General features: G+C 32.6%; 2 protein-coding genes across 4 annotated transcripts in view; one reads left to right on the top strand and one right to left on the bottom strand.

Moving 5' to 3' along the window:
- Nucleotides 1-1,714, top strand: part of LOC143231038 (uncharacterized) — a 55,225-nt gene extending 53,511 nt beyond the window's left edge. For all 3 annotated transcript variants that reach the window (XM_076465523.1, XM_076465524.1, XM_076465521.1), the window contains one exon: nt 1,527-1,714. In XM_076465523.1, the coding sequence (XP_076321638.1) occupies nt 1,527-1,639 (113 nt within the window). In that variant the 3' untranslated portion in view covers nt 1,640-1,714. The remainder of the gene's footprint in view (nt 1-1,526) is intronic.
- A 2,293-nt stretch (nt 1,715-4,007) lies between these two features.
- LOC143231036 (cytochrome P450 2J6-like) lies at nt 4,008-17,209 on the bottom strand. The gene is made up of 8 exons (XM_076465516.1): nt 16,911-17,209; nt 11,040-11,164; nt 9,428-9,534; nt 8,825-9,126; nt 7,525-7,646; nt 6,191-6,446; nt 5,349-5,536; nt 4,008-4,916 (listed from the first exon to the last, which is right to left on the bottom strand). The coding sequence occupies exons 1-8, from the start codon at nt 17,141-17,143 to the stop codon at nt 4,738-4,740; spliced, it is 1,512 nt and encodes a 503-aa protein (XP_076321631.1). The 5' UTR covers nt 17,144-17,209; the 3' UTR covers nt 4,008-4,737.
- Between the last annotated feature and the right edge of the window lie 3,116 nt (nt 17,210-20,325).

The following is a 20,325-nucleotide window of genomic DNA, read 5'->3' as shown; positions in this document are numbered from 1 at the left end:
AGCCATTCGAAATAGTTGGCATCTCTGTATACATATCTGATGCTACGCGATACATTAATTGTCCATAAGCAATTAAAATCAACACTGCAAAACAATAATGAACTTGATATAAACCAAGAACAATATAATAAAATTGAAATTCAGAGTTATGCCTATGATAACATTCCTTATTGTCATCCTTAGCTATAGGGTAAAGTTATAACGAATAATACCTATGGTCATAGCACTCAAATACGTTGGGGATATTCCATATATCAGGCAAAAGCTAACGTAAAACTCACTAGAAAGTAAAGATAAACAGTTAATTAAGGGTTAGGAATTAAGTGCTTAAGCCTACAACATTTCAACACCAACTGTTTTTCGCTGTCTGCATTCACTTGTGTGAAGGCAATTACTCTTGATATTTAGAAATATCGTTAATATGGAATTAAACCAACTGAAACAAATTCTACAAGGTAAACTCCCAACCTTCACCATTTTATTTGATATTATACAAAAATAATAATGATATTTTTATTATTATATCAGAAATAATCCACCCTAAAATCTATGACAAAAACTCTTACTGTTCGAAAATCAACTGGTTAAGCTGAGAAAAACCAATCCGGTATAGTGAAATATTTTAAAAGTAACACTAAGCGACATAAATTAAGTAACTAACGCCCTCTATATTTTCCATAATGTAATCTCCGTAAACGAGAGCTTAACCTTAGTTTAATTTGTTTTGACTTTCACGCAAAACTACGTGAGTGCTATTTGCGCTAGCCATCCCTAATTTTGCAGTAAAAGACTGGAAGTCATCACCACCCACCGCCAACTCTTAAGATACTCTTTCACCAACGAATAATGGGATTGACGGCCAAATTTTAACCTCCCCACGGCTGAAAGGGCGAGCATGTTTGGTGATATAGAAAATCGAACCTGCAACCTTTAGACCGTGGGTCAAACGTCCAAACTACCTAACCATGCCGAGAGTTTAACATTTACCAGTGTTTTATATTTATTCTAAAAAAACAAAATAATTAAAGACTCAATAAACCAGTCCTAGCAACCATTATTTTCCAGTTTATTTATGAATAAACTGATATTATCCATAAAATAATTACTGTTATTACAAATTGTTAAAATACTTTTAATTGGGAGATAATGATCCCTTTTATCAATATCAATAGAACATTGTCGTGGTTCTATTTTTTTCCTATAAAAACTTTAAAGTAAAACTTGGCTGTTCGTTACAACGTTTAAGTATAATTATCTTTAATTGACTACGAGTTCTATTTTCTGATATGTTTGTGCAGTACTTCACGAACGTATAATATTTCTGAAAATGAGAATAAAAATAAAATTTATTTCTTCATTAAAACATTTAAAAATATTTATCTTTAATTCATCGCTAATTCCATTTTACCTCAGTAAAAGTTGGATAAATTAGCTGTAATATGTTTTCAAGAAGTTTAACTGGTTACATATAGTTATCTTTAATCAAATATGTAAATTTAAAAAAGTTGTTCTATTTTATTTTATAGGAAATAATTTTGACATCAGAGAATTCCATGACGTCATTTTACAAAGTCAGGGCCCACTGTCGTTTTTGGAGGAACGAGTCGACGATTTCATAGAAAAATACATGAGGAAGTGAGAACATTCATAGTTTCAGTTACACATTATTAACCTTCGTGTATACGTTAATGAAAATGAATGAAATTTTATTTAATCTTGGACTTTTAAATCATTTTTGTGAAATAAATTAAACACGATTAACTAACTTTCTACAAAAAAAAGTCTCGTAAATGTGTATACAGTTAAAATTTGTGTAGCTATACTGATAAATAATGTATTTTTTCTAAATATTACGATATGAATCAACATGCTATATATAATCTCCTAAACTGTCTGGATTACATATTTTATACAAAGGTTTTTGAATATTACCTTTAAATATAATGCTGTTTTTCAATTGTAGGAATATTATTTTGATAGAATTAATACCTTGATAAGTATACAAACTTCATGTTCCACAATACAAGGATTTTATTTTATGAGCATGGCGGTTCCCAGTGCCCATTTCAACAATGAGATCACACAGAAGCCTAAAGTCGTTGAAGCTGGCGACATGACCAGTATATTTTCGTATGGACATGAAAACACCTGTTTCATCCTCTAGATTCTTTAGGTATACGACAGTGGAACGGATATGTCATGGAAGCATTTTTTTTTTTATGCGAGATATCTTTTCCAAATGGAAATTTTCCTTTATTACCTTATGTATACTTTTACGGTTTTGCCACTGACCTTTTATTTATTATCACAAAAGTCGTATTTTGCTTACCAGCTGAAGTACAACTTCTTTCGGGTTTCTTTCTGTATGGTTCTCATTCCCAAGTTGATTCATATTATTTTATTTTCTAATGTTTTTAGTACAAAAAGTATTTTTGTGTTGGAACTTGTTAAATTTCCGATCTGAATATACGACTTTTTTGCGTCTGAAACGACTGTTACATGTTTCTTTACTCACAGTTGTACAGCGCTACGTCTGCGGATTTATACTGCTAGAAGCTGGGTTTCAATACCCATGGTAGGCAGAACATAGATAGCCCATTATATGGCTTTGTGCTTAATTCTAAACAAATAAAAACCTTTTTTCAAAACTTCCTACAAAATATCAAATTATGCCAAAATGTAGCTCTGATACATTGTGTCCCACCAAAACATTATATCAGCAGTGGTAGTCATTTGTCTTGCAAGTTTGCATTTTCAAATTCGTTTTATTACAAGGTACTTAACCATCTACAAAATTCAAAGTTCTTATATACCACTCAAACGTTTAATAAAATGCAATGTAAATTGTATGTTTGTATTCTTTACTTCTCTATTCTCCTGATCCAACACGTACAAGCACTAAATGTAAGCAAACTTAAAAACGATAAACAATATTTTGGGATGTTATATCACAAGAATTTCAACGTGCCAATAAGAATATTCATACGTTAGATGACTTGCGTGTTTCATAGAAGGCACTAGCCGTACAGTTGAAGAAAGAAATTATGTTGAATATATTGTTGTCAAAATTGCGTCTCTGCGCATGCTTTCAAAAAGTTCTGAAAAATTTTTATTTTAATTTTTTTTTATCTCAGAAATATTCATTAATTGAGTGGCATCTGTTGTTTACAACACAGTGTTTCTATTGTGATAAGTTTATGATGTCATTAAACAAGCATACAGATGCAATTTTCTATTACTTTATCCATTTGTGATTCATTCAGTTTGATACACTACACTTGATGAAAACTGACGACACCTGTATCTGTATAACACGTTCAGTAAGTTGTAAAGTATCTGGTAGTGAGAAACACGATATTATCAACCCCCTGTGGTGGAAACTGCATGTAGTTTAATGAATACGTTCACTTCAAAAAGTTTATTTTAACAGATTTAAGATAACAGAAGACCCAAGTTTAGTTTCCACCGCCCACCTGATGGTCAAATGAATTATTGATGTTTTGGACATTACCTTGTAATACCCACTTAGCGGTATGTCGTATGAACCATTGGTAAATACTGCTACTTACATTTTCTGGTAACTGTTATCGATAATAACTAATGTAAACTTACCGGATCAAATTGTAATACCTTTATAAATCGCTCTCATGGCGCTGTTTTTTTTACATACATTTTAGTCTTCAATATCAACTGTTTCGCTATTACAGTTTCTGTTGTTAACAGAATAATTCAACCTTTGAACTTCGGCAGATCACAAGATATCAAATACTGTTGAAGAAAGGCGAGTTAAAGGAATTTAAAATGCTCTGATTCAACGGTTGCCAACTGACGATAAGCAATGTAACCTATGGGTTATATTTAAAATATTATAAGTTTGTTATATTAACAGTGTGACAGGTTTTTCATTGCACACAACATTTACTCCAGTGTTACGAAACAATTTAAAGAAAATCATGTACTGAATGAAACAGTCATGTGTATAATAACTATGCACGCAAACAACATTGTTAAAGTCAAAAGTATTTTATTAATAATTCATGGTGCATTAACTTACGTGAACAAACTCCAGTACTTAAAAAAAAAAAAAAAGATTAATTAACATATTTGACTTCTGACTAAACTACAAGTTGATAAAAACAAACGTTCGTCACTAAGCTCAATAAAAACAGTTAAAGCAGTCTGGCTAGTTTCAACTTAAAGAACATTTGTTAGCGGGGAAATAAAGCATCAGTGTGAGAAACAACGTTATCAACTTGTTAACCTGCTTGTAAAAAAGTAGTTGTGTAATCATATTAACCTGTAATCCATAAAAGAAATTAAGTACTTACAGTTGTTACCTTGTGAAAGCATTTAAACTAAAAATATTACCATTTCTCTTTTATATTTTGTATTAGAAGCGTAGAAATTCGGAACATACTGATTTGTAAGAAGCAATACGCTGTTCTAATGATTAACTTCTCTTAAGAGTTATAAAACCTGGACTGATATTTGGATAGAAAGATTGTGAAATATGGTAAAAGCACCAAAAAATTATAACAGTATGATATAAAAACCTTAAATGTCATTCAAATTTATACTTTAAAATCTTAAGGTTAATTTATGACACATAAAATAAAAAGACACATTAATGTTATTATTCGAAGTATTTACAAATCATTTCCAAGCAAAATCCCTAAATTGACTTCAATTAATTTTATGGTTAGTGTTCTAAAAGTAAACAATTTAAAAGACTGACAATTACTGTCTTGGAAAAAAACCAAAATCAGCATGTTTTGGTTCCATAGTTAATTGAAAATTAGCGTCAAAGTTAGGCTTAACACCTTCTGGCAATGCAACTGTGAAACGTTGAAGTATTGAGGCGAAGTACAGAAACACTTCGACTTGAGCTAAAGTCTCTCCAAGACAGTTACGTTTTCCTGTAACATAAATAACCAAGTTATATTGCTATGTATAATGTAATACTTATAAATAATACTTCAAAATCCTAATTACAAATACATATGTATGAATTAATTTCTACATTAATAAGCACTGCTATTAAAATTAATTGGAACGTCCTTCACTAAAAACATTTCATCGCACAAATACTAGTACAGTTAGGCTAAACTATTTTAAAACTCTTAAGTCTATTATTAACCAAAATTATTCTATAAAAAATAATAAGTTATTTAATTTTTCGTAATTCGTATGATTCAAAGATAAAGCTAAGCTATATATTTCCAGAATACATTTTAATGTCTTTTTTTATATTACATTAAATTTGTGTCTAATTAAAACAAAACAAATTAAAAAGTACATTATATCTAATGGTAGCATCTCTAACCTCTACCATCTTTGCAATTACTAACCCAGAGCGAACGGTATGTAATATTCTGGTTTCTCCACTGAAGTTCCGTCTTGATTAAGAAATCTATCTGGACAAAATATATCAGAATCTTTCCAATAGGCTTTATCATGGTGGACAGCCCATATGTTTGTCATCACGTAGGTCCCTTCAGGAACATTGTACTCTTGTACTGTAGTATCTTCTAAAGTGCTTTATGTGAAAACAAAACGAATACAGTCCCTTATTATTTACTGTTCAACAATTAGAATATCTTTGTTGTTAGGTACAAAGCAAAACCAGAGACAACCTGTGCTGTACCTACTAAGGACAATGAAAAACGACTTTTTAGCATCGTAAATTTCCAGACTTACCACAAAGCCACGAGGGGCCAACAATTAGGAGTTATTGTACGTTTAGTAAGATATAAACAAAATAACTTACGAAATAATACGTTTATCTTTAAACATTCACTTAACAACTGTTACTCGAGGTACTGTAAATTGACAATGTGCAAAATAACGTGATAGAACATTGCAGCTTATGAACTTTCTTCTGTTTTATATATATATATATATATACATATAAGTAGTTCGATTTTTATTTTACATACTTCTTCCATAAGACGTATATGCAGTGGCGGATGTAAGGTTGTGTGGGCCCAGAGGCTTGTAATTTATACGAGCAAAACATTCCATATAATTTTACATAGAATAAAATTATCTATAGGCTCCCCATTAAGACCATGGGCTGAGCCCCTCTACCTAAATATGCCCCTGCATAAATAACAAAATAATAAAATATATCTCAAATACACAAAATACGTTTTATGTATTTTGTATATTATCAAACATAAATGCCACTTACTATCTCATAATACTGAGAGGCGCCACAGGTCGCCATCTTTGAGCCTCCATTAAAACAGCCTGAGTAAATGGCAGATTGGTATGGTCAGCCCAAGAAGGAAGTCTTTCTCGTCCAATAACATTATCTATTTCCTTTTGAACTCGGTCCTGGATATCTCTGTAAACTGCTATTGTCAGAAGTAGCCAGTGCACAGATATACGAACAGTTCCACTTCCTGCACCGAACAGTGCCTGCACAGTTCCTATTAACGTTTCCACTAAAAGAGAAAAACAAAAAGCAAAGCTCTGTCGCACAACCTTTAATTAAACAAAAAATTAATCTTATTTTGAAAGTACAAATTTTTCTTAAAGTGATGGGATGAAACGCTGAATGAAACAAATTCGTTTTCTCAAATTAGAAAATAAATTAATATAAACGTACTGCAAACAAGGTTAGGCAAATCAAAAATTATAAAAAAAATCACAGAAGTAAACATCAAACTTCCTGGAGGAAGACTGAAATTACCGTACATAACCAAATTAGAAATTATACTGGGTTACAAATACAATTTGTTTCTTTGCAACTGCTTCAGATATTTGGTATTTGCAAGTTGTATTTAAGTTCTTATACACTAATTAAAATGTTTAATATTTCTGATTACTTGTAATAAATTATTCTAGTGAATCAGCCAATCACGTTGTATTCATTTTGAGTGATAAAGAACAATGTAACACAATAAAAAGCAACAATCTCTTTAGTTACTGATTAAGTATGAGCCAACTTTTGACAGCTATCAATAATTTTGTGGAATTCTTATTACTAATGGCAAACATCTCGCACAGCGAATCTTGGTTATAGCAAAATTGAGTTCCGTTTTCATTCACTGATTTTGATAAGGTTGAAATATGTACAGAATTGTACGTTTTTTTTCTTTCAAAAACAACAAACACATATTAGCTCAACATTACGTGCATGCCATATTAACCACTAATAAGGTAAGTAATAATATCAAAAAACCCTGATTTGGTTTGTTATCTCTTATAATTACGTGTTCTACTGAACATGGTAACTTATCTGTTGGCCTCAGTTATACTATTTTTATATAAAGATCTTCTATGTGGCACCTTGTTAACTACTTTCAGAAAAAATCGTGATACACACCCATACCAAGTTTAGATAAGTAACTTATTCAAATAGCGTCAAAAGGCAAAATATCCCCCTGGTGAAATCATGCTAACTATCCAACAAAATTTAACATTAGTTAAATATATATTTTAACATTTCTACTGAGCATAATATATACAAGAGTCTGCTGAATCCTAAAAATATCTAAACAGAACTCGAACATAACTTACTGTTAAAAGTGTCTGATGTGTCGTTTTTGTTTTGGCGTTTCTTCATCTCCAACAAAAACGCATCAATGAAATCACGAATATTGTTTTCATCTAATGTTTCTTCGTGAGTTTTGATTTCGTTTCTGAAATTCAGAGTATGATGAAATTTTGTACTCACGATTACACAAAACACATTTTTTAAACACACACATGAATACACGTGTGTGTGTGCGTGTAGGTTGTAACAATAATTTCAACAGGATTTTGGACTTGTTAAACACTCCAAGACTATATTTTTTTATTTCACCTTGTAGTTAAAGTACAGTCGTGCTCTGTCTGCAAATCCTGCAGCGTTATATCCATTGCAAAATATTTCGTCGTAAAACTGTCGCGTTCTAAGCGTACCATTCTTACCTGCTGCTTTCCATTGTACATGTACATCTAGTATACCAGGAAGCAATTTCTAAGCGCTCGTTTCAATAGGTTGATTACATAGAAATCAACAGAAACTAAGTCAGGTGATTTTATTGGTACGTATACATATGGAATAGCATGAATACCTGTTTTATTCTCAACTCAGCATTTTATTGAGTATAGTTAGGTCAACATTTGAGTTTGCAATCTTGATTATTTGATAAGAGAAAGCTGAATATTTGTCTATGAGAGTTAGCAATTTGAGGAGCTCAGTGTTAATAAAAGTAATACACACAAATCAGTAGTTTAGCCTACTGTTAAAAACTAAGTACATAGAAACACAACTAGCTGATAATTTAAAATTATTACACGTTTTATTTTAGTGTTAATATCATATATGAAAAGTAAATGATAAATGATTGAAAGGTCGTTATATTAATTCAATATTGTTTTGTTTTTATTTTAACAAATGTATCACTGTTGTAAACAAGTGATGCCAATTAGATAAAAAAAAAAGTTTCTTTTTAATTTCACGTAAAGCTATACAAGGATTAACCGCGCTAGCTGTCCCTAATTTAGCAGTGTAAGAATACTAGGAAGGCAGCTAGTCAACACCACGCATAATAAAATCTTGGGCTACTCTTACCAATGAATAGTGGATTTCACCATCACATTATAACAATCCCACGATGAAAAGTGTAAGCCTGTTCGGCAATAGGGATTCAAACCCACAAATTGCGAATCGAGGCCTTAACCATTAAACCATGCAGTTCTTGTATTCTGCATAATTTTCTGGATAAATTGCTAGTTTATTTACAAGTTCTTGCTTTTCTGCTACTCATTGCAAGTGTAAACCTTAGTGTTCTGTGATTTATTTGTTAAAAAATAAGTAAATAAATAAACACACATAATAAATTCCTGTAGTTGTTCAACATTTGTCAAGAATTTCTTGTAAATTCCAGGTCTCAACTTCAGCACGATGTGTTTTAACCATGGAAAGAAAGTGTATAGACTGAAATTCTGAAATGATTCCTCGAATTCTCGAAGTCTTTTATCAAGGAACAGTCTCTTTGGGTCGTTGTAATCAAATCTCCTCCCGAACACAAGGGCAGAAATATTGTTGGACATACTGGGAACAAGGAGCCGACGTATGTTCTCAGGCTTACCCTCACAGGCAGCGAATTGTTCCAGAATAACATTAATTTCTTCCTAAAAACAAATGAAAGCATTCTTCACATATTATTTGCCTTTCGCTGGTGTTTATAAACAGAAAATCAAGTGTAATTTTACCTAATAACTGATTCCTATAAGGCTTTCAAAAAAAAAAAAAAAAATAGGCTAACGCCTACATCGTTTAGAACTGATTTCACAAATACAAAAGAAATGTTAAAAAGAGGACGTACTTAAAATGATTTTAAATTACATTTGAAGCAATAATAATTAGCTTAGCCATTGAATAAGATATAACAATACGAAACTTCCCTATGAAAGAGATGACAATCATGCAAACCTTTATATGATCTTCCATTTTTGTTTTTCCGAATCCCAAATTTCTTAAAGCGTGTAATGAGAAACGACGTTGTTCTTTCCATGGTAGGCCGTTGGTAATCGCCACACCTGAATTATAAACATGGTTGTTTTAGAATCAAATTCGTTGTTAGATAAAGAAATATGGAAACGTGACTTTTTCTCGACATGAACATGACCGCGTAGTAACCTCACTGATTAAAAAAAAAAAACACTGAAGTTTAATTTTTTATTATGCGATTAATGTCATGATAACATGGAATAAAACATATTCATGAAACATTCAAACTCCGTATCGTGAAGCAAGAAATTATCTAGTATAACCCAACGAGAAAAATCCCTTTAGTAACGTAACACTAAAACTGAACTGTAGTGCGTTATGCTAGGGTTAATAGATCTACGTTCAAAATGTTCGTCCATTTCGTCGTTCTGCTGATCTCCATGCGCACTGTTGGTCTGGTTTGTGTTGAATTTCGATCAAAGTTACACGAGGGCTATTTGCGCAATCCGTTCCTAATTTAACAGTCAGTGAAAGAGTGGAGGGAAGGCACCTAGTAATCACCAGCTCTTGAGCTACTCTTTTACCAACGAACAGTGGAATTGACCGTCACATCATAACGCTCCCACGGCTGAAAGGGCGAGTATGGACGGAGATTCGAACCCGCAACCCTCAGTTGGATATATGGTATTCCATCCCACATACGTTACTGAATGCATAAATTATGGTGTCTAAATATATACACACTTTTAATCTGGTATATACCTCCTGTAATAATTAGTTTTTACCAAAATCTAAAATGCGATATTCTGTTTTACCTGCAATGCGACTCTAAAATATGTATTTTACTGTAGTCAAAAATGTAAGAAACCATCTCAGGAAGAATCCTTCAAAATTAACATGTTTAGATGCGTGAGTACTTTATTAATACAAACTTATCATTTGTATGGGCTATAAAACCTAGAGGTTTGCATTCGTTCACAACGTTTTACATTTGTATTTATATTCTTTGTGGTCATATGTCAGTTCCACCCCTCTCGGCCCGGCATGGCCAGATGGTTAAGGCACTCGACTCATAATCTGAGGGTCATAAGTTCGAATCCCTGTCACACCAAACATGCTCTCTCTTTCAGCCGTGGGGGCGTTATAATGTGCGGTTACTCCCACTTCGGTTGGTAAGAGAGTAGCCCAAAAGTTGGCGGTGGGTGGTGATTACTCGTTGCCTTCCCTCTAGTCTTACACTGTCAAATTATGGACAGCTAGCGCAGATAGCTCTCGTGTAGCTTTGCGCGAGATTCAAACCAAACCCACTCATCTCACCAATTAAAACAAACTGGAGGAAATCACCACAAAACAGATCACCATGTCACATGAGTTAATATTTTCACCATGTATCTAGAAGTCACTTATCACCTCATAATCATAATGTAAAGTATTATGCTGGTTATGAAATATCGAAAACACAGGTTCCAAGTAAATACATTATATATATGTTAATGAATTGATATTGACTCCATAAAGCAAGTCTGGATGGCTGATTAATTTATAAACATCATACATATATTAAGTAACAAAACGCTACTTAGTTGTCACTTACTAGTGATTTCTGAGGTACGGAACTGTATATCTGGAGGACGTCCAAGGAAAGCATCTTTACTTAGAGCTTCTTTCACAGCTTTAAAGTCATTAAGAACCACAACATTTCTGCTGCCCAGACGTAAACTACATAAAAACATTGGTATGAATGAAGTTTTAGAAAAACATTTACTCACAAATAAAAATAGAAAGTATAATTTTTGTGATATTATACTAGAGCAAAAATAAATAAGGAAAAGTAGTTTTATTTCTCACCAGTCTTTTGAATTATATTTTTTATACGATATTTCTGCGATAATCACAGTTCTCACACAAGACCTTCGTTAACAGACACGGACATTTTTGTTTGCTTAAGAATATCATACAAAGATAAGTATGGTCACATGCGCGTAGCCTTCTATAATGTTGAACTGATATGCTAGAAGTATTTGTTTGTTTGGAATTACGCACAAAGCTACACAATAGATTATCTGTGCTCTGCCCACCACGGCTATCTGCTAGAAGTAAAGCAGTACTTGTATAAAATATAAAACTGAATATTCTACTGAGAGACTTCGAAAACACTGAAAACGTAATCAATACTGTATCTAAATTGATTCCTGATCAACAACTCCATCACGAAGGACTCCCAGTGGCACAGCAGTATGTCTTTAGACTCACTTTGCTAGAAACCAGATTTTGATTCTCGTGATGGGCAGAGCACAGTTAGCCCATTGTGTAGCTTTGCTCTTAACTATAAACAAACCATTACGAGGTCCCCAGACTAAAGTTTTGTAATGATAACGAGGTAATGAGCCCAAATGTTTCATTTGAAATTTTTAACAGTCTTGTAATTCTACAATTTTCTTTAAACGCCTAATCATTTTCAGTTTCTCCATTACTGTGAACACTTCTAGTATAAATTCCAACACAAGACATGCAAAAAAAGCGAAAATTACATCACGATTGTTAATTATACAGGAAAACAAGACTCTTGTCTTTCATGTACTGATTCTTTATTGTGCTTATAGCTTAAACAGTGACAGATAGGAATAAATTTTCTACCTAATAATTCGAAAGAAATTCAGTGCCGAAAACCTTTAACCCTATAAGTGCTGGATTAACTCTTAGTATTTACGTGTAGACTATGAAAAATTGGTTTAACTAAATTAATCTTTTCCATAAACTCATTATTTTTTTGCCAAATACATGCGACAATATTTACAATTGTACCAATGAAGGACTTTACTTCGATATGGAAATTCCACCTAAGTACTACAACAGAACTAGAATTTTATGTAAAAGCGTTAACTAATTTATCATAAAGCTTATGATGTTTTGAAACTTTAAATCACCTCGGTTTGACAACAACGGAAGGATGAATTAACAATAATTATACGTAGCCTTCATTTCTCACCTGACTTTCTTCGAACTCTCTCACCTGTTTAAAAAACGAAAATTAGTTCATCTCTCAAATTAGTTAAAACATGGATATATAGTGTAATAGAACTTTCGTCTGTTTGCTGGTTGGTTGGTAAGCACAGATATCGAATCTGGGTTTTCAGGGTTACAAACCATCAGACTTACCACCGATCTATTGGATGATGGTGGTGGGACCAGCTAATTACTCCATTGTTAGGGGTCTGGCTCTCTAATGAGCTACAGAAGCCAATTTTACATGGATAGGAATACAAACCTTTATCGTGCGTTTTAAACTCTAATCCACAGTTGCATATTTATGAGCCTTGAAATATGAATAAAAGGTGATCAGGGTTGAAATAACTTTTCTGTAATTACGGCATGCTCAACATTGCGTGTGTTTTTTTTAATCATGATTTACGTGGAAATATGTACAGAAACATATTTGAAATCTATGTAGCAAGAGCTTTTTCACTCAAGTAACGTGACATTAGTATGTGTTGAAAAACTCTATCAGTAAGATTATATTGAGTTCTTGAAAGTAATTTGGGTCTCTAGATCGCACAGTACTTCCTGCAATCTTGTACCTTCACCACTTTGTCTCCAGATATGTTGCTGAACTACAATAAACGTACTATAAACTTATGTTTGTCTAGCATATTCTGAAGCAGATTATTTGGATCTCTATGTCAAGTTATAAATCACTTGCAAAGTACTTTACATCATCAATATCAAGTTACTTAGAATAGCTTTAATGTGTCGTTATATTTGCTGTACAGAAAAATTACCTTAACTCTTTAGGTCAATGAATGATCATGATCTCTAACACCTAAAGTGACCTTGTTCGTGCAAAGCTATGGGTCATGTATAGGTTAAACTTTTAAGTAGATAATAATAATAATTTAATGATAGATTGATTTTTTGGCTAATAGCCCCGTGAAAAATGGACCTTATCCTTAGGGTTCTCATCGTGAGATAAGATATTGGCATCTGGAGTAGACTGACTTCTTTAAAATGCTTTCAATGGGGCGTAGCACTCTTAATCTCTGGTGGAAGAACAAATTCATATAGGAATAACAAAGTAATCCAGGTATTGAACAGTCGTGATGCAACCCATCATGCGAACATGAAATCAATGTTTGATGACGGAACATGTTCAAATATAGCGCAGCCACGACTGTGGCGCATTTTTAATTTTAAGTCATGCTATGGCAACAAAGCAATGTCCCCTAATATAATCGACCAGCCTTTGTTTTGTTTCTTGTCAGCTCAATATACTAGTTTGGATAGATAGTGATTAAAAAATGAACCTACTGTTCTCCTCTGCCCCGTAAAATGTACTGTTTAAATTGATTTAATAATAGCTGCACCCGTAGCCCTGATGATAGTGATTGAATTATAAGAATGGTATACTCTATTCATTAACAACAAAACACTTGCATTTCATTGTGCTGAAAACTAATTTCTTCAGCTTTTCTACAACGTGAATTAATATAAATTTCATAAAAACTAATAATAATTTCAATTCATTTTAAAATGCATATCTTTTCTTCAGTTTATTTATTAAGTATTTAAATTAATACGTTGATGAATAAAAGAAAATTACCAATCTGTTTTCCTTCTGATATTTCAGATTGCAAAAGAAAAGTGCTGGACATTATAAGAGTAACGGTGAAATACCACTTTTTACAATAATTAAAAATCACGCTTCGTTAGCTAAAGGTGTAAACACCCCAGTAATTGTTAAATCACTCAGTTCGAATTTCATGAAAATCCACATTACAGATGTTTATAGTTAAGTATGTGAGAAAAAGGTAAGTAAACCTTTAAAATCATATAAAAATATATTAGTTACACGTAGAAAGTCTAGTTCTAGTCTTTAGTATTTGTGCGGAGAAAACGAACATTATTATTTAACATCCGGTTTTGTTCATCGTTTCTCCTCCTTGAATGTTTTGAAACAATAAGGTTTTAATGTTTCTTTTTTAAATTTTGTTGTTGTAATAAAAACTTTTTCCTAAAAACCAATAAAAATATAAATAAAAAATGTACATAAAATCAACAGCTATTGGTATATCCAAAAATTAAGTTTTTCAAGTAACGTTATTCTGCCGGAAAAGCCAATAATACGTAATCGTTTTATGAGAATCCGACACTTACGCCACCTAATGCAACAAAAAATCTTATTTTGAAAAATATCACAGATATAACATTTTTGGTAGTAATTAATATAAAATTATATAAACAAAATCCATCAAATTACCAAACGTTTATTTGTGAAAAGTCTGAAACCTGACAAAAAAAAGACAACAAAATAATAACAAGACAATTTATTTTAATCTCTTTAAATTTCGACGTACGAATCCTGTTTTAAAACATTCGTTTCACAACTCTAGTTACTTTTCATCGACTGTGAACTTGTAGACATAAAAATAAAATTAAATCATACCCATGGAATTGTGCAAGGCTGCTACTACTTCAGATTCGCCTAACGGAGCTTGTACACTTGTAAGTCAATAGTGAACTATTATTTATTTGACTTTGACATGAACTATTTTAATCTACACAACATCTCAACGGCCTTCATACGTTGAGCAACTGCCAACAGAAGTGCCAACTTTTTTGACATATTTTACTGTGTATAAACATTTCATTTGTGAAGCAGGCTGCTCGCATTTTTGAGGATATCACAGTTTCGAGGAATATGAAAGCTTTAATTTAGTGGTTTATTTCAATGTTCGATTTTTATATTTCACCAGCGCAGAGTACATGTTAAGTTCTTGAAAATAAATTTAAAAAACAAGAAACTTTTTAGTGGATATAAAATCTCCTTATCGCAGTTTTCTTTTGTTTCTTTACTTTTAAGTGCATTGTTTGTTTGTTTTTGGAATTTCGCACAAAGCTACTCGAGGGCTATCTGTGCTAGCCGTCCCTAATTTAGCAGTGTAAGACTAGAGGGAAGACAGCTAGTCATCACTACCCACTGCCAACTCTTGGGCTACTCTTTTACCAACGAATAGTGGGATTGACCGTCACATTATAACGCTCCCACGGCTGGGAGGGCGAGCATGTTTAGCGCGACGCGGGCGCGAACCCGTGACCCTTGGATTACGAGTCGCACGCCTTACGCGCTCGGCCATGCCAGGCCACTTCTAAGTGCAAAGCTACGCAATGGGCTATCTACATTGTACCAATTGTGAATATCAAATTTCGAATTCTAACATTACAAGCCCCAAATCGTTAAAGTTACTCAAAGGCCAAGGCATCACACCATAAATATTTTTAATTAGAAACACGTCACGCCTGTGAATATATGGATTTCTATTTTTTCAAAATTTGATTTTTAGGTATTATGATTTATTGTATCTTGTTTAAACTATAACAAGAACATTCGATGTTTATTTTATAAAACATGAACACTTATTTCTTTAAATAGTTGTCTGTAATAGTGCAAAAACACTAATATATCTTTTGTAAAAAAAAAAAAACAGAAGTTGTGAATTTGAAGTTGGCATTAAACTTAAGTTATTTATTATCGTACTCAAAATATTTCTAAAAGTTTCCCCCCGCTAGTACAGCGGTATGTCTCCGCACTTACAATGCTAAAATCAGGGGTTCGATTCCCCTCGGTGGGCTGAGCAGATAGCCCGATGTGGCTTTGCTATAAGAAAAAACACGTTCTAAAAGTTAGCGTTCTCTATTCGGACACATAAGTACTTGCCCTAAGCAAAAGTCGAACAATCGCCAAAAACACGCGTATGAAAACTTGAGTTTGTGTTATTTTACTGCAGAAGTTACAGGGTTTGTTTTATCCAAACTGTTTTGCAAACAATCGATAAATATTTTTCCATTTATTTGTTTGTTTGTATTATACTAAGTACATAGCTACTCAGTAGAATAGCCATCTGCGCTGTGGCGGTCACTGATATCTATACCCGGTTTTAGCATTATGAGCCTTCAGAGTTACCTCCAAATCACTGAAATCGGGAGTTTTTAGGTGTAAAACAAAGTTGTGTACACTAAAAATAATGATCTGAATTATTATAATGAGAAATTACTAGTATCATTGTTTAATACGAAATTGCATAATATTATAACAGATTCAAGCAAGATATTAACTGTTTAAGTCATCTCATTACAGTAGTATTTGACACTATAGTCCATAGCCCCAACAGTTAGTTTAATAAAACATAAAATTCATATGCACGATAATTAATGAAAAGACTTAATACACCAATAAAACAACGATAGATTAGCACATGACACTGTATAATGTTCATAAGTATTGCGAGTAATCAAAGATTCGTAAAAATAAAACTTTTTGGAAAGCAAATGTGCTTGAAAACATACTAAATAAAAATCGCAATATAATGATAATAGCTAGCAAGTAAGATTAATAAAAATAAATATGTTTTTTGGTTAAAACCGTTATTTTGCCATTTACTTTTTAAAAATAAATTTTATATTATAGCACCTGAAAACATTTCCGAATTTTTTTCCAAGATCTGTTATTTGAAGATACGCCTGGTTGCTTTTTAAGAACGGCAAATAACCCACAACAGGAAGACCGACTGGGCCTGGTGGAAAGTTTCTAATACGAGTAATCACCCAATGAAGAAACAAGAATATACATGTAGCAAGAAAAAACGTCGAAAAGTTCCATCCTCTAATAAAATATAAAACTGTTTCAAAAATAAAACCTGCCATGTTTAACTACTGGTGTAAGACTGAACGATTAGAATTGCGTGTTTGTATAACCTTGACCATTTTGAACCACACACAAAAAAAGAAAAACAAATGGAATTTACTAAAACCCGGTACCAACTTCTGCGCACAACTAATGTAATTATAAAATTCTATGGACTCAGCAGATAGCCTAATGTGGCTTTGCTATGAGAAAATACACATGCAAACTATACAATTCTAAATGTAATAACTTTGTTGTTTTTGTTACACAAAAACTTCTCTGCTGAACGTGAGTGTCGAAACTTTTTTTAGTGTTTATAAGTCCTCAAACTTACTGTTGTGCCAGCGGATGGACAACGTAATTAGCAAATTCCGACATCTGTTTATTTTATTCATTGTTTTTATTTTATCTTATGTTTTATTCCATCAGCTGTCACCTTTTTTTGTCATTTTTCTTTGTTTTATCATCTTCCATCAAATTGAAACTGTCAGTTTTTACAAATAGTGAGTTTATGAAACATGAATGACATATATAGTTATATATTGCCTCCCACTGGTAAATCTACGGATTTACAAAGCTAAAATCAGGGGTTCGATTACCCTCGGTGGGCTCAGCAGATAGTCCAATGTGGCTTTGTTATAAGAAGACATACACGCCATTATCCCGTTCCAAACATTGTTTGGTTGTGTAGAATTTACACTAATTTACAGTGGGCGATCTGTGCTCTACCCACCACAGATATCAAAACCCGGTTTCTAGGAGTGTGATTCCGCAGACATGCTACTGTGCCATAGTTAGGGGTCAACTGAAAGGTAAAACACTTCTTAATTAATGACTTCAATTTGAGAATGGCATATCGATTACATCAACCAAAGTACTGTACGTTATCGAAATACTACGGTAAAGTATAAGTTTGTAACAGTGTTAGCTTACTTACCTAGATGCACACTAAATTACTTTTTTATTTTAAAACAATGCAGTTTCTTCGTAACATAGCTATTGATGTTATCTGCCGCTATCCCTAATTTTGAGCTGCCGACCACATAAAGACAACTACGCCAATACTTAGGTTATTCTTAATCAACGAAGAGTGTAATCGACTATAACATTGTAATATCCCTACAGCTGAAAGGGTGAGCATGTTTAGCGCTAGGTTTCATAGCATCTCAACTCTTGAAACAAATCCATTGACAATCTTCGTTGCTAGTTAGGAACAACTTATGCTTCTGTCCATTTAGTGAAATAGTGTAAACGTGTTTTGTATTCACTGTGACGAAACCCTGTACACTGTGTAGGTGAAATGAATAAAAATTGTAATTGGATACTATTCAGTTCTTCACATTATATAGCCACACAATAGCAAATAACAGATAAATTTCGTATTCTAAAATTGTTCAATTTCGAAGTCTAAATTCAAGTTCTGTGGCACATGACCAAACACATCAACGTCAACGCTGTAAGTGGTACTCCAATGTGAAACTGCTGCATTTGTCACATCCAGGAAATATTGCTAGCTTAGAACATGAAGGTAATAAAATACTTTTAACTGCAGTTACTGTGCAAGTAACAACTGAAATCGTAATTTTCATGCACTGGTAATTTCTCTCTCTCTCTCTCTCTCTCTTTTTTTTTTTTTACATAACAAGCATTCAGTTTGACATAAGGAACCTCAATTTGTCCAGTATATCTTTGACTTTGCATTATAATGAACCATTATTTTTTATAAGAGCCATCCTCTACCATTTCTGATCTACTAGATAAGTGACTTAAAATACAAAGTATTCACTTAAGCATTTTTCAGTTGCGTTTTGATGGTCACGGATTCAATCTCCATCACACCAAACATGCTCTCCCTTTCAGCCGTGAGGGCATTATAATGTTACAGTCAATCCCATTATTTGTTGGTAAAAAGGTAGCCCATGACTTGGCGGTGGGTGGTGATGATTAGCTGCCTTACCTCTAGTCTTATACTGCTAAATTAGTGACGGCTAGCGCAAATAGCCTTCGTATAGCTTTGCGCGAAATTCAAAACAAAAAACAAACAATCAAAATGTTTTCCAAATTTACATATGTATCACATGGATAATCTCGTAAACGCTAATAAGATTTCCTGTTAACCTATTTTTTAAAAGAAAATAATTTAAGAGATCTTAACTTATCTCCATTCCTGGGATAATTGCAGTAGTTCTTCTGATCCTTTAAATAAATCAATAATCAATACCCTTTCTTAAATGAATACCTAAGGTTTTTATAACATAACATTTTGAAAGAACATGGGACCTATTGGTTCATCTCGGCTATTTCTAAATTGAACTAAAACTATTAGTAAATAAATTTATGAAAAATAATAAAAATTAAGTCCAGCTATTATCATTCATATATTTAACAATAATTTTCTTAAAATCACATAAATTTACTGCCTCCTCAATATCCGAAGGCAACCAATTCCAAAGACCAGTTACCATCTTAGCTAAAGATAATTCCTACCCTGCCAAAATGTATACTTGTGTCCCACAGTTCTTGTATTCTCACTGTTAAGTATGAAAAAAGATGATAGATCTACACTATAAATTCTATTCAGAATTTCTCTTACTCTTCTTTCTTTCAAGAGTAAAAACTTGAGAGAATTCAAATTATCCTCGTATAACAACCCTACATCCCAAATACCATTCTAGTAGCCCTTCTTTGAACCCTTTCCAACAATTCAATGTATTTCCTATGGTAAAGAGCCCAAGAATGAAAACATTGAAATGTGACCTAAGCAGTGGTCTGTATAATGATATTATAACATCTTTAGATATGTATTCATTATTTCTGTAGATACAATCTAAATTCCTATTTGCTGCACCACTAGCAACAGAGCACTGTTTGGATGGCTTTGCAGGCTGATAAACTATTACACCAAGATATTTTTTCATGATACTCTTAAGGTTATTCCCATCCAAATTATACTTATATTTCAAATTATGATAGCCTACATGCATTATCTTGCAGTTATTATAATTAAAACCAATTTGTCATTTATTCGTCTAATTCACTAAATGATCTAAATCATTTTGTAAATCAGCAAAATCCTCTTTACAACAAGCAACACTCAAACCTTAATATCATCTAAAACCTTAAGTAATTTATTGACCATTCTGTAATGTATGTCATTGATGTTGATAAAAAAAACTGTTAAAGGTCATAGGACTATGTCATT

This window comes from Tachypleus tridentatus, chromosome 10 (genome assembly GCF_004210375.1).
Source record: "Tachypleus tridentatus isolate NWPU-2018 chromosome 10, ASM421037v1, whole genome shotgun sequence".
NCBI lineage: Eukaryota > Metazoa > Arthropoda > Merostomata > Xiphosura > Limulidae > Tachypleus > Tachypleus tridentatus.
The sequence above is the reverse complement of the archived record's forward strand: the minus strand, read 5'-3'. Positions and strand labels throughout refer to the sequence as shown.

What these genes read in the sequence shown, in the direction of transcription:
- LOC143231036 (XM_076465516.1), bottom strand. Translation starts at nt 17,143, where the DNA reads ATGGCAGGTTTTATTTTTGAAACAGTTTTATATTTTATTAGAGGATGG. An exon ending in CAACTACAGGAATTTATTAT is followed by an intron (nt 7,647 to 8,824) that starts GTGTGTTTATTT and finishes TCTGAATTTCAG; the next exon opens with AAACGAAATCAAAACTCACG. An exon ending in TTACATACCGTTCGCTCTGG is followed by an intron (nt 4,917 to 5,348) that starts GTTAGTAATTGC and finishes TTTATGTTACAG; the next exon opens with GAAAACGTAACTGTCTTGGA.